General features: G+C 35.1%; 1 protein-coding gene across 2 annotated transcripts in view; it reads left to right on the plus strand.

The window, feature by feature from the left end:
- The window catches only part of Uprt (uracil phosphoribosyltransferase homolog), a 33,907-nt gene that overhangs the window by 10,124 nt on the left and 10,385 nt on the right, over positions 1-13,398 (plus strand). For both annotated transcript variants that reach the window (XM_003470978.5, XM_063246108.1), the window contains exons 3-4: positions 1,798-1,840; positions 4,691-4,760. In XM_003470978.5, the coding sequence (XP_003471026.1) occupies positions 1,798-1,840; positions 4,691-4,760 (113 nt within the window). The remainder of the gene's footprint in view (positions 1-1,797; positions 1,841-4,690; positions 4,761-13,398) is intronic.

The following is a 13,398-nucleotide window of genomic DNA, read 5'->3' on the forward strand; positions in this document are numbered from 1 at the left end:
GAATATCAGTAGTGTTACGTACACCAACGGTGAACCCACCAAGAAGGAAATCAGGCAAATATAGCTCCAAAAAATTAAATACCTAGGAATTAATGTAATCAAGAAATTGAAAAACTTTTATAATGAAAATCACATGTGCTCTGACAAATGAGATTAAGGAGGATATTAGGAGATGGAAAGACATTTTAAGCAGAACCAATTTTCAAAATGGCCATGTTATAAATATGATAAATAGGTTTATCTCAGGCCTATTAAAATGCCATCAACATTTTTTAAAGAACTAGACTTGAAATTCATACATTTATGTAGAACCAGATGAGACACAAAATAACAAAAGCAACCCTGAAAGAGCAATGCAGAAAGCATTACAATCCCAGACTTCAAATTATATGTAAAAATTACAGTAAATAAAACAGCATGGTTCTGGAATCAAAGCGTGTTGAATAATAAAATAACATAGAGGACAAAGAAACAACTCTGAACACATTTAGCCATGTGATTTTTGATTAAAAAAATCAATAACATGTATAGGCTTCAGTGTTTTTAATAGTGTGTTGCTTTTTTACTTCCTTGCCAAGTATGTTATGAGCATTAGTTATAAAGGCCCTGACAGAATATAATAGTCTTGTGTGAAAACCACATTGCATGAAATAAAACTTATTTTAAATATGTTCTCTGTATGTATAATGGTGTGTAGTTAGTTTTGTAGCAAGTACTTACAAATAAAAATACAGACCTATCTTCTTCCTTTTGCTTAAGTATTTTCCGTATTTTGGAGTTAAAATCTGAATAAGATAGAACTGTGATTACACTAAGAAGCCCAATGACATTTGTATCAGGAATATTTCATTGCTTTTTTATGTCAGAGAAAGTGATTACATGTTGGGAAAAAAAGAGGCAATTACTGGCATACTGACAAAATACATGTTTGTATACACCATTTTGATGTTGCACAGGGAAATACTTTAGGTACATTTTGGATAGGCAGGTGGGGGTTTTAAGTCTATAAGCTATAAATCAGTCCATTCAGTCAGACCATTTAACTTGGATGGGAGAAGGGATAGGATGCTGGTAGATTTTTATATACAAAAAGAACTTTAGTCATTCAGCATTTCTTTTTTGGCTTATTAACAGCTTGTGGATAGATTGAACCTTGGAAATGTATTATAAAACGCCAGAAAGATCTAGAGAATGAAGAAAAAGTTTGAAGAGCAGGCAAAAGAAACAAATTATTAGAAATTTGAGAAACAGATCTTGAAAGTTAGGTTGCACATTCTTGAGAGTAGTGGTAAAAGGATGTATGCAATTTTACCATTGTGATTTTTAGAAGTTATTTTTACTATGTAGGATTAGAGACAAAGAATATGGGTCATTTATCTCTGTAATATTGGGTTTAGATCAAAGTAGACTGAAGAGGAGAATAGAGAGAACTTGGTTTTCTTACTGTAAAATTTTCTGTCAGTTTGAACAGTGAGCATGCTGCCATGTTCTGTGGGAACTTTGTTCATCTTCTGGTTGAATAACATGTACTCCAGCAGCCCAGTGGGGAATTATATGTTATTTTCAATTCCTATCCCTAATGTTGATACCAAGTAAACATTTTCAATAAGATTTATCAAATCATTTCATTTTGGTACCTATATCCTCGTGAAAAATATCTTATCCTAGTAATAGTCTGTATACATAAGCATTTAAGCTTTTAACCTGTGAAAGGTCTTAATATCAGTGTTATATGTTTTAAGTAATATTTTACCTTAAAGCTCAAATTTAAACTAAAACTTGTACTGTTTTTTTTAGGACAGCCAGTAGAGGGGACTTCATGTTTTCTGCGGATCGTTTGGTAGGTGGAGGCTTTCTATTTTCATTTCATTATTGTATGTAGTGATATAATTATGATAGGCCAAGTTTTTGTTGTTGTTATTTTAGAGCATAGTGAGGGGGTAACCATCATCTTGCTAGCCTTTTGAAGCCTCTGCTACTGTTGCAATGAGGCTCTGCTTCATATCCTTTTACCAGGAAGCGTTGACCATGGACTCATTTTCTGTAGTTGTCAGCTACTACTAGCTCTCAGATGGATCTTGGTAATCGGGTTTTCAGCAACTCTTAAATGCTTCATTTTAGGGCAGTAAAATGAAGCACATTAGAAGAAAACCAAAGATACAAGGACACCAAGAAATTACCCTTAGTAGTATCTAGCTAATTCACAAAAACTAATACGTATTTTCTAGTTTGCCAGGAGGTAGCATCTATTTCATCTCTCTTCTTTATTATCACACATGAAATAATAAGTTGGACTATTTACATTGAAATACTAAGTTGGACTATTTATATTTTTTGGGAACTTCCTATAAAGGATTGACCAAGCCAAATTCTGTTCATGTCATGTAAGAGGATCTCAGGCAAAATTAGTTTGTCTTCAGAGTAACCGCTGTGTTATATAAGTGTGCGCAGTGCTTTGAATGAAGTTGATGCATTTTCTGCTGTGGTTATTAGTCTTGTTTGATTAACAAAATGCACACTGGTCTAGGTTAGGTGATGCTAAGCTGTTTGGTGAGCAAGGTGATAAAACATTCATAAATATAGAGATAGTCCTTGATCTTGTGGAATTTAAATTCTAAATACTCTTGTCTGTACTCAATTTGGGAAAGAAATAAACATGGCTTACAACCTCAAAGTTATAATAAGGTAGAATTAGGGTTATTAAAGGAAATATGAAAATTTTCATTTAAATTTTTTCTTAGAGACTTTTCCAAGGGTACAACTACTGTTCTGCTTTTTGGTTTTAACTATTTTTGGTCCAGAGACAAATTATATTTAAAATTATTTGAGATTTCAGAGGTAGTAATAATGTTTGGATAAAACCAAAATAATTGTGGTTGACATTCCTGGGGCAATAGATCATCCTGTCTTTTGAGCTTTTATCAAATTGAAAAGAAACATTTGAGGAGAAAAATATTTGTATGTTAGTAGCTGATATGGAAAGATCAGTGGTCTTTATGTTCATTGTTAGAAAATTATTCTTTCTTTCCTTGTGTTCTATTTTTCTTTTTCTGATTTTTGTTTTTTTTGTTTGAGGTAGGGTCTTGATATGTTGCACAAGCCGGCCTCAAACTTCTGGGCTTAAGCAGTCTTTCTGCTTCAACCTCTTGAGTAGCTGAGAATACAGGTGTGCACCACTGTGCTAGGCACATGTTCATTTCTGTAGGAAAGAGGAATTAAGTTCATAGTTAATGTAAAATGCTCCCGTGAAATGGCAGACATTATATAGTAGTTGAGTGAGATAAGGAGCTATTGCATAATTCACCAGAAGTGCTGGTAATTTGAACCTCTCTGTTGTCTGCAGTTGGCATTGAAGGACTGGATTAAGGGATGGGGGAGTCTTTTGTGGTTTTCATAGGCATTCTATTTATATTTTTATTGTTAAGGATTTAGTCTATAGTTCAAGGGTCCTTTTATGATGAACATTAATTCTACCCTAAATTTGTCATGGTTGGCTTCCCTGGACTTCAGATCTTTTACTGTTGAATGCTGGGGATTGAACCCAGGGCCTTGTGCATTTTAAGCATGCACTTACCACCGAGATGTGCTCCTCCAGCCTCTTCCTAATTAGTTATTCTTCTGGTTTTGTGCTCTCTAGTAAGACTGGGACATCCTAATTTCTGTCCCAGGGCTTCAGGGGTGGGACAAGAGACAAGATTTTTTGGAAGAGTGTTATAAGGAGGAAGAGGTGATGCTGTTCAAAGAAAAGAATTCTCTTTTACCTTGTAACTTCATTAAAGAACGTAAGTCTCAACAGAAGGTGATGACTAGAGGTGAGTGTATACATGCATATAGAATTCATGAGTTTTCTTGTCCCTCTCTGATTCTGCAGACTGACAAAGTACTAGCCCATTTATAATTGATCTTTTTAATGGCACCAGGGTGGTGTTGTATTGTGATAACAGAACATGAAGTCTAGTGCTTCTTTCTGTTATTTCTGATTCTTAATAACACAATATTGTTTTGAGAAAATATGTATTACAGGCTCAACAGTGCTTTTGTTATAATAGGCTTTGGTCACTCATGGGAATGGCATGTCTGGCTTTGGGAGGCTATTCCTAGTAGTTTTATGTGATTCTTTTCTATGTACCATATATGATTATTGAGAGGCTTTTCTTTATCTGAAACAGGATCTTCCTTCAGTCTCAACAGATTGATTCAGCCCCTACACTCATTTATTTTCTTACAAAAAATTTTAGGCTTCATTTGAAAAAATTTTTAAAAAAATTTTAAAAATCCACCTTAATGATTTCAAAGATGCTGAACAAGACAGAGAAAGTCCCAATGGGCATTATTTTCAGAGTGATCAGAAGGATATTACTACCAGGAGTGTCTTCCGTGGCTCTTGTCATTTGCTGGAGTTTGAATCTCTCATAACATGAATTAGTTGAATGGGAATGAGAAGGCGTATTGGAGCCCTTTAATGTCAATCATGTACCTAATGGAGGTTGGAAAACTGGAAGCAAATAACTTGCCATTTGGGTCTACCCCTGCATCTAATATGCAGTAGGGGCCCCCCTTCCTACCCCAATTTGCTAACTCTTGCCTAGGATGTTATTGACCTTGCCTACTCTTCAGCTCCTGAGGCTACAGGTAATAGGAGATTTTCAGCAGGTCCTCATTTTATTCTTCCTTTGACTTTCTATTCTAGATCAGACTTGTTGTGGAAGAGGGATTGAATCAGCTGCCATATAAAGAATGTATGGTGACAACTCCAACAGGTAACCAGGACTGTTACTCTCAAATTTTTCTCATGAAAAATCTGAGTTGAATGGAAGAAAATGTAAAGAAAGCAATTTGAGTAAATTGGTATACAAAATTAGGAGTGTATGTGACACTGTTCTTTTGCACATTTTTAAAACTCTAAAAACTTGTAGAAATAGAAAAAGGACCTGAGAAAAGAGGAAGGAAGATGGAGGGGAGGGTAAAGACTAATAAAAATGGCTAATATGTGATATGTACAGGTTCCAATTACTCAAGATGAATGCAATTATTATGTACAGTGGTTATATACCAATACAAAGCTCTTAAGACATTTGATAAAGTGTCTCTGCCTGTGACTTTTTTTATTTAAAGAGAGAAAAAAAAGAAAGGACATAAAAAAAAAAACAATGCAGTAAAATGGTACAAATAATACAGCATTTCAAGAAAAAAATATATACAGTATGAAATCACCAGTTAATAGGTTATATATTATCTTCCCAGAAACAGTTGTCCATATTACTAAATTAAAGTATATAAAGTAGACATTCATACAGTGAAATTGGAGACAGTTCTGTTCAATGATTCAACAAAAGCTCAGTTATATGGTTTTCCATCCTACACACTCGAACATACCTGCGGTTATATCCCTTAGTCCACCTTACTTTACTCTCTTTTTTACAGTAACAATTAGACTTTTAGGGTTTTATTACTCCCACGGTTCTTATTACTTTTTTGAAGAGAATAAAAACAAATATGACTAAGCAAAACAGAGTCAGTTAGAACGGAAGGGTGGGCATAGCACATGATGCAAAAATAGAATACCAGGTGATCAAAAGTAGTTACCATTGTGCCTCTTGCTATTTTTAAATTGAGTTGTCTATATCATCAGGTATAATGGAATTGATCAAAACAGTACAGAACAAAACCAATAAAATCTACACTGAGGACTTTACAGGACTTCAAAAAAAGGATAATAGTCAATACATATTGGGCATCATAGTATATCTTATTGCCTTCAAAGTGGTTGCCTATACCCTCAAACTTGATACTATCAAACAAAATAGAATATATAATAATCAGACAGAACAAGATGGGGAGAGCAATACTGGGGTTCAAGTCAGGTTAATAGGACAACAAAAAAGTTACTATGATATGTCCCGTAATTTTTAATTTAGTTTTCCTTAATTAAAAAAGAGAGAGAAAATAGATAAATTTTAAAGAAGGGGGGAGATTGAGATAAGGGAGAACACTGTAATAGAACAATGCAGGGCAGAAGTAAGCAATTCAAGCATCATTGTGTTTTACCACCAGATAATCTAACATAATAGTAGCCGCCATAGTGCCTCTTTCCTTAAATTATTTGAGTGTAACTTCGTATGCTATAATATCAAGCATATCAAGGCAGTGTGAAGCCTTTCAAGAGAATACAAGAATTACAGGGTATTTAGAACCTGCTAATAGAAAATGAATGATGGTTTCTATATTATCTCTTTGCCTATAAAGAATTTTGTTTATACTATGGCATATAGTGAAATATAGTAAGATACAACATGATAAAACCACTGGAAACAGATGTACAACAGCTTGATGGGACTTCAAAACAAGATGATATTAAATCAGCACTAGCTTTTTATGTTGTGTTGCTTTCTTTAAAATAGCTATTAGTGCTATCATAGATACTAAAATCGAACAACCCAGGTTAAAACCATTGCGGTTAATGAGTGAAAACATTATATAGCTTCAAACCAATATGATTGGGAATCATGATTACCACATACTTACTTCTATGTATTCTTATCATTTCTTACACTAGGGAAACTATTGGGTATTTATACATGTGAGTTTGATTTATTTCACTTATGAGTATGGTCTCAAGCTGCGTCCATTTATTTATAAATGTCTCAATGCGGTCATTCTTTATAGCTGAGTAGTACTCCATTGTATAAAAATACCACAACTTTTTTATACATTCTTCAGTTGACGGACAGTTAGGTTGTTTCCAAGATCTGGCTATTACAAATTGTGCTGCTATAAACATGGGTGCACATACATCACTGTGGTATAATGCTTTCAGTTCTTCTGGGAATATGCCTAGAAGTGGTATAGCTGGGTCATATGGGGCTTCCAGTCCTAGTTTTCTGAGAAATCTCCAGACTGACCTCCACAATAGTTGCACTAGTCTACACTCCCACCAATAGTGCAGGAGACTCCCTTTTTTCCGCAGCCTCTCCAGCATTTGTTGTTGGTGGTTTTCTTGATCTTGGCCATTCTTTCAGGAGTGAGATGAAATCTCAGTGTGGTTTTAATTTGCATTTCTCTAATGACCAATGATGATGAACATTTTTTCATATATTTACTTGCCATTTGTATTTCTTCATCTGAGAATTGTTTTTTTATCGCAGATGCCCATTTTTGGAATGGGTCTTTGAATTTTGGGGATCTGATTTTTTTTAATTCTTTATATATTTTAGACAGAAGTCCTTTGTCTGAGGGGCAGTTCACTAAGATTTTTTCCCAATTTGTGTGTTTTCTTCTCACCATGCTGGAGACTTCTTTTGACATGCAGAAACTTTTTAATAAGAGGTGATCCCAGTTACTGATTCTGGGAAGTATTTCCCGTGCGGTTTGAGTCCTGTTCATGAATTCTCTACCTACTCCTATATCTTCAAGGTTTTTACCCAATTGATTTAGTGTTTCTGTTTTAATATTTAGATCTTTGATCCGTTTACATTTTATTTTAGTACATGGTAATAGGCATGGGTCTAGTTTTAGTTTTTGACATATGGAGAGCAGTTTTTCCAGCACCATTTATTAAAGAAACTGCATTCTCCCAGTGAACATGTTTGGCCCCTTTATTGAAAATAAGGTGGTTGGGTGTGCTTGTAGTTGTGGTTATATCTTCCAATCGATTCCACTGATCTTCAGCTCTGTTTTGGTTCCAGTACCATGTTGATTTTACTACAGTTGCTTTGTAGTATAACTTCAAGTCAGGGATTGTGATACCTCCTTCCTTGCCTTGCTGCTTAGAACTGTCCTTGCTATTCTAGGTCTCTTATCACTCCAGATGAATTTTAGGAGTGATTTCTCGAGTTCTATGAGGTATGTTGATGGTATTTTTATTGGGATTGCATTGAATCTGTATAAAAGTTTTGGGAGAATGGCCATTTTCACAACATTTATTATTCCTATCCATGAGCAAGGGAGGTTTTTCCATTTTCTGAGATCGTCTTCAATTTCATTTTTCAGTGTATTATAATTTTCCCTGTACAGGTCTTTCACTTCTTTCATGAGAGTAATTCCTAGATATTTCATTTTTTGGTTGCTAGTATGAAGGATGTGGCTTCTCTTATTTCTCTTTCTGTGACTTTGTTGTTAGTGTATAGGAATGCTATTGATTTTATAGCCAGCCACATTACTAAATTTATTTATTATATCTAGCAATCTTTCAATGGAGTTTTGGGGATCTTCTATATAGAGTATCATGTCATCTGCAAATAATGATAGCTTAACTTCTTCTTTTCCTGTCTTTATGCCTTTTATTTCTCTCTCTTGTCTAATTGCTCCGGCTAGTATTTCCAGTACTATATTAAATAGGAGCGGTGATAAGGGACATCCTTGTCTTGTGCCTGATTTTAAAGTAAAGGCCTTCAATTTTTGGCCATTTAGTATAATATTGGCTGTTGGTTTGTCATAGATGTCCTTTATTATATTGAGGTAAAGACCATCTATTCCAATTTTCTGCAGGGTTCTTAGCATGAATGAATGTTGGACCTTATCAAAAGTTTTTTCTGAATCTATAGAAATAATCATGTGGTTCTTACTTTTGGCTCTATTGATATGGTATATTACATTTATTGATTTATGTATATTGAACCATCCCTGCATGCATGGGATGAATCACACTTGGTCATGATGTATGATCTTCTTGATGATTTGCTGCATCCTATTTGCCAATATTTTATTGAGGACTTTTGCATCTGTGTTCATTAGGGAGATTGGTCTGTAGTTCTCTTTTTTAGTTGGGTCTTTCTCAGGTTTTGGTACTAGAGTAATATTTGCTTCCAAGAATGACTTAGGAAGGATTGCTTCCCTTTCAATTTCATTGAAGAGTTTGAGGTGTGTTGGCATTAGGTCTTCTTTGTATTTCTTGTAGAATTCTGTAGTGAATCCGTCTGGGCCTGGGCTCTTCTTTGTAGGTAAGGATTTAATTATGTTTTCGATTTCATTAGTAGAAATTGGGTTATTCAGTAGTTTTACATCTTCATGACCTAGCTTTGGTACTTCATATGCTTCTAGGAATCTGTCCATTTCCTCTGTGTTATCAAACCTTTGAGAGTAGATGTTTTCGAAATAGGTGTTGATGATTTTCTGTATTTCTATAGGGTCCATAGTGATTTCTCCTCTTGCATTCCTTATTGCATGAATTTGAGCTTTTTCTTCCCTTTTTTAAACAAGGTTGGCTAGAGGCTTATCAATTTTATTTATTCTTTCAAAGAACCAACTGTTTAATTCATTGATTTTTTGGATTTTTTTTTTTTTTTAGTCTCTATTGCATTGATTTCTGCTCTGATTTTTATAATTTCTTCTCTTCTTTTGGCTTGGGCTTCACTTGCTCTTCTTTTTCTAGATGTTTGAGGTATAACATCAGGTTATTTATTTGTATTTGTTCTGTTTTCCTGATATGTGAACTCAGTGCAATAAATTTTACTCTGAGGACAGCTTTCATTGCGTCCCACAGATTCCTGTAAGTTGTATTTGTGTTTTCATTTTCTTGTAGGTAGTGTTTAATTTCTTCTTTGATTTCCTCTGTGACCCACTGATTACTCAAGAGTGTGTTATTCAGTTTCCATGTGTTTATGGGAATTTTGTAGTATCTTTTATCATTAATTTCAAATTTCATAGTGTTATGGTCCGATAGCATGCAAGGGATGATTTCAACCCTTTTGCATTTATTTAGATATGTTTTGTGAATTAATATATGGTCTGTTTTAGAAAATGACCCGTGCAATGTGGAGAAGAATGTGTATTCTGTTGTTGTTGGTAGAATACTCTGTATATGTTTATTAAGTCCATTTGTTCACAGGTGCAATTCAGGTCTTTTGTTTCTTTGCTGATTTTCTGTCTGGTTGATCTGTCCATTGGTGTCAATGGTGTGTTAAGATCTCCTGTTAGTATTGTGTCACTGTTAACTTGGTTTTTCATTTCTGTTAGTACTTGTTTTATATAACTGGGTGCTGTGGAATTTGGTGCATATATATTTAAGATAGTTATCTCTTCGTCTTGGAATTTTCCCCTAACCAGTATGTAGTGACCTTCTTTGTCCCTTCTGATTGTTATTGGCTTGAAGTTCACATTGTCTGCAAACAGAATAGCCACTCCCACTTTTTTTTGGGTTCCTGTTGCATGAAGTATTGTTTTCCATCCTTTGACTTTCAGTCTGTGGGTATCCTTTTGTGTTAGATGGGTTTCTTGTAGACAACATATGGTTGGATTTTGTTTCTGATCCATTCTGCCAGTCTGTTTCTTTTAATTGGGGCATTGTGACCATTTACATTAATGATTATAACTGTTACATATTTTTTGTTGACATGTTATCTTTTTGCTGTTGAATCTTTGTCTTTCTGTTCTGTTTGTCTGCTTTGTTTAGTGGTTTTTTCCTAGATGCATCTAGGCTCTCTTTCCGTATTCTTTGCAGGGTTGGCTTGGTGATCACGTAATTTTCAGCTGTTCTTTGTCATGGAAGTATCTTATTTCTCTATCTATTTTGAAGGACAGTTTTGCAGGATATATCAGCCTAGGTTGGAAATCATTTTGCTTTAGGATCTGGAATACTTCACTCCATGTTCTTCTTGATTTTATTGTTTGTGCTGAGAAGTCTGCTGTGATTCTGATAGGTTTTCCTTTATAGGTGATCTGTCTTTTCTGTCTTACAGCTTTTAATATTCTATTCTTTTGTTCGATTTCTGGGATGGCCATTACTATGTGTCTGGGTGTAGTTTTATTTTGGTTATGGTTATTTGGAGTTCTATATGCTTCATTGTTCTTGATATCGGTTTCCAGTCTCATGTTTGGGAAATTTTCAGCTATTACTTCCCTAAATATCCTCTTGATATCCTTTATGTTGTTCCTTTCTTTTTCATTTATCCCTATTAACCTTATGTTGTTCCTCTTTGCATCATCTTGCAGGTGTTGAATTGTTATTTCCTGATTTCTTGTTACTTTTAAAAGGTCTTTCTTTTCCTGTTCCCTGGCTGCAATCTTGTCTTCAAGGTCTGAAATTCTATCTTCACATTCATTGAGGTGGTTTTTATAACTTTCCATGGAGTTTTTGATTTCCTGTTTATCTCTTTGCATCTGCTTTATATATTCTGTTTGTTTCTTATATTGTTCATCCAGGGATTCTATCTTTTTGTTTATCTCCTCAAATTTTTTAGATATGTTCAGCATCTCCTTCATTTCTTTTATCATTTCTTCTTTTACCTGAGAGATTATTTCTTCTTTGATTTCCTTTAAGGCTTCCCAGAGTTGCTTCTTTATTTGAGTTACTATTATTTCAGGTATGTGGCATACATTTTCCTCTATGCACATGGCTCCTAGGCTTGCTTGGGATGGGCTGGATGCTTAAGACTGCATTTTGGTCTTTCGTTTTGTCATTTTCCTATAATTTTGAGCTTCAAGTATTATTCCAAGTGAGTTAGAGAGGTCAGCCAGGCTGGGACAGAATTCCTTGCCCCCTCCTTTACTCACTGATTTCTATAGGAAGTTGGATCCTGGGCCCCAGGCAAAGAAAACAGTTCGCTGGCCTAGGGCGGGGTTCCCTGTCTCAGCTGCACTTACTCAACCAACAGGAAGCTGGAACCTGGCCCCCAGGCAAAGAAGAGAGTTCCATGCCTCTGCTGGACTTACTTGACCCACAGGAAGCTGAATCCTGGGCCCCAGGCAAAGAAAACAGTTCACTGGCCTAGGGCCTGGTTCCCTGCCTCCGCTGGTCTTACTGGACAAACAGGGAGCTGGAGCCTGGCCCCCAGGCAAAGAAGAGAGTTCTGCCTCCACTGGACTTACTTGACCAAGCTGGATCTTGGGCCCCAGGCAAAGAAAAGTCTGCCTGTGAATTGGTTGTCAATTCAGTAAATATTCTTCAGCATGCCAGTGTTGCCTTTGATGATGGCCTATGGGACTAGAGTTAAGAATTGGGACCATGTAACTTTGCTTCCATTGGGAATTTGCTGGTGTTAACAAATAGGGGTAACTGGTTTGGCACTGCAACACCAGATTTAAAAAAAGAATGAGAAGTAAAATAGAAAAAAAAATCATGAAAGTCAGAGAAGATGCTTCCCTCTAATAGAAAGTAGGCAAGGAAGTCCTTTTTCAGTGATTCAAAATTCTGATTTGGTTCTTTAGTAAATAATGAAAAGCTATAAATTTTGGGGGCCCTCATTTTAAAAAAATTCTTTATATGTTCTAGATAGAAGTCCTTTGTCTGAGGGACAGTTGACTAAGATTTTTTCCCATTTCGTGAGTTTTCTTTTCACTCTGTTGGGGATTTCTTTTGACATGCAAAAACTTTTTAATAAGACAAGATCCTAGTTGTTGATTCTGGGAAGTATTTCCCTTGCAATTTGATTTTTGTTCATGAATTCTCTACCCACACCAATGTCTTCAAGATATCTACCTACTTTGTCTTCTAGCATATTTAGTGTTTCTGTTTTAATATTTAGATCTTTGGTCCATTTTGACTTTAGTTTAGTGCAAGGTAATAAGCTTGGGTCTAGTTTTAGTTTTTGGCATTTGGAAAGGCAGTTATTCCAGCACCACTTATTAAAAATCTAAAAATGGGAATCGAAATGAATATACACATCTCAGATGAAGAAATACAAATGGCAAATAAATACATGAAAAAAGGTTGAACATGAGATTCCATCTTACTCCAGAAAAAATAGCCAGCATCAAGGAAACCATCAATAAGAAATACTGGAGAGGCTGTGGGGAAAAAGAAACTCTTCTACACTGTTGGTAGGAGTGTAGACTTGTGCAGCCACAGTAGAAATTAGCCTGGGGGTTCCTGAAAAAGCTGGGATTGGAGGTCCCATTTGACATAGCTGTTTCACTTCTGGACATATTTTCAGAAGAATTGAAAACATCATAGCACAGTGATATATGTGCACCTATGTTTACAGTAGCACAATTTATCGTACCTAATCTTGGAAACAACCCTAATGCCCATTAACTGAGGAAAGAATAAAAAATAATTATGGTATTTTTATATAATGGAGCACTACTCAGCTGTAAAGAAGGACCACATAGAGGCTTTTATAAGTAAATGGATGCTACTTGAGACCATACTTATAAGTGAAATAAATCAAACCACATGTGTAAATGCTATATTGTCTCTCTCATATAAGAAACCAAAAGAGTAAATAAGCTACAAAACCTACAATTAAAATGGTGAAAAGTTAAGAAACTGCTCAGAGAGGAAAAAATAACTCAGGGAAAAGCAGAAAAGAAGGAAGAGAAAAGAAAAAACATGTATAATTGTATATACACTTTATGATTACTAAGATGATTGTACTACTAATTAGTTTTGAAACAAAACAGTTAACATTTGTAGGATTAGATAAATTTTGCATGTCCATATTTGGTAATTCAAGTAACATC

The sequence above is a fragment of the Cavia porcellus genome, unplaced genomic scaffold (genome assembly GCF_034190915.1).
Source record: "Cavia porcellus strain 051 isolate PalLab524CR breed Dunkin Hartley unplaced genomic scaffold, mCavPor4.1 scaffold_3, whole genome shotgun sequence".
NCBI lineage: Eukaryota > Metazoa > Chordata > Mammalia > Rodentia > Caviidae > Cavia > Cavia porcellus.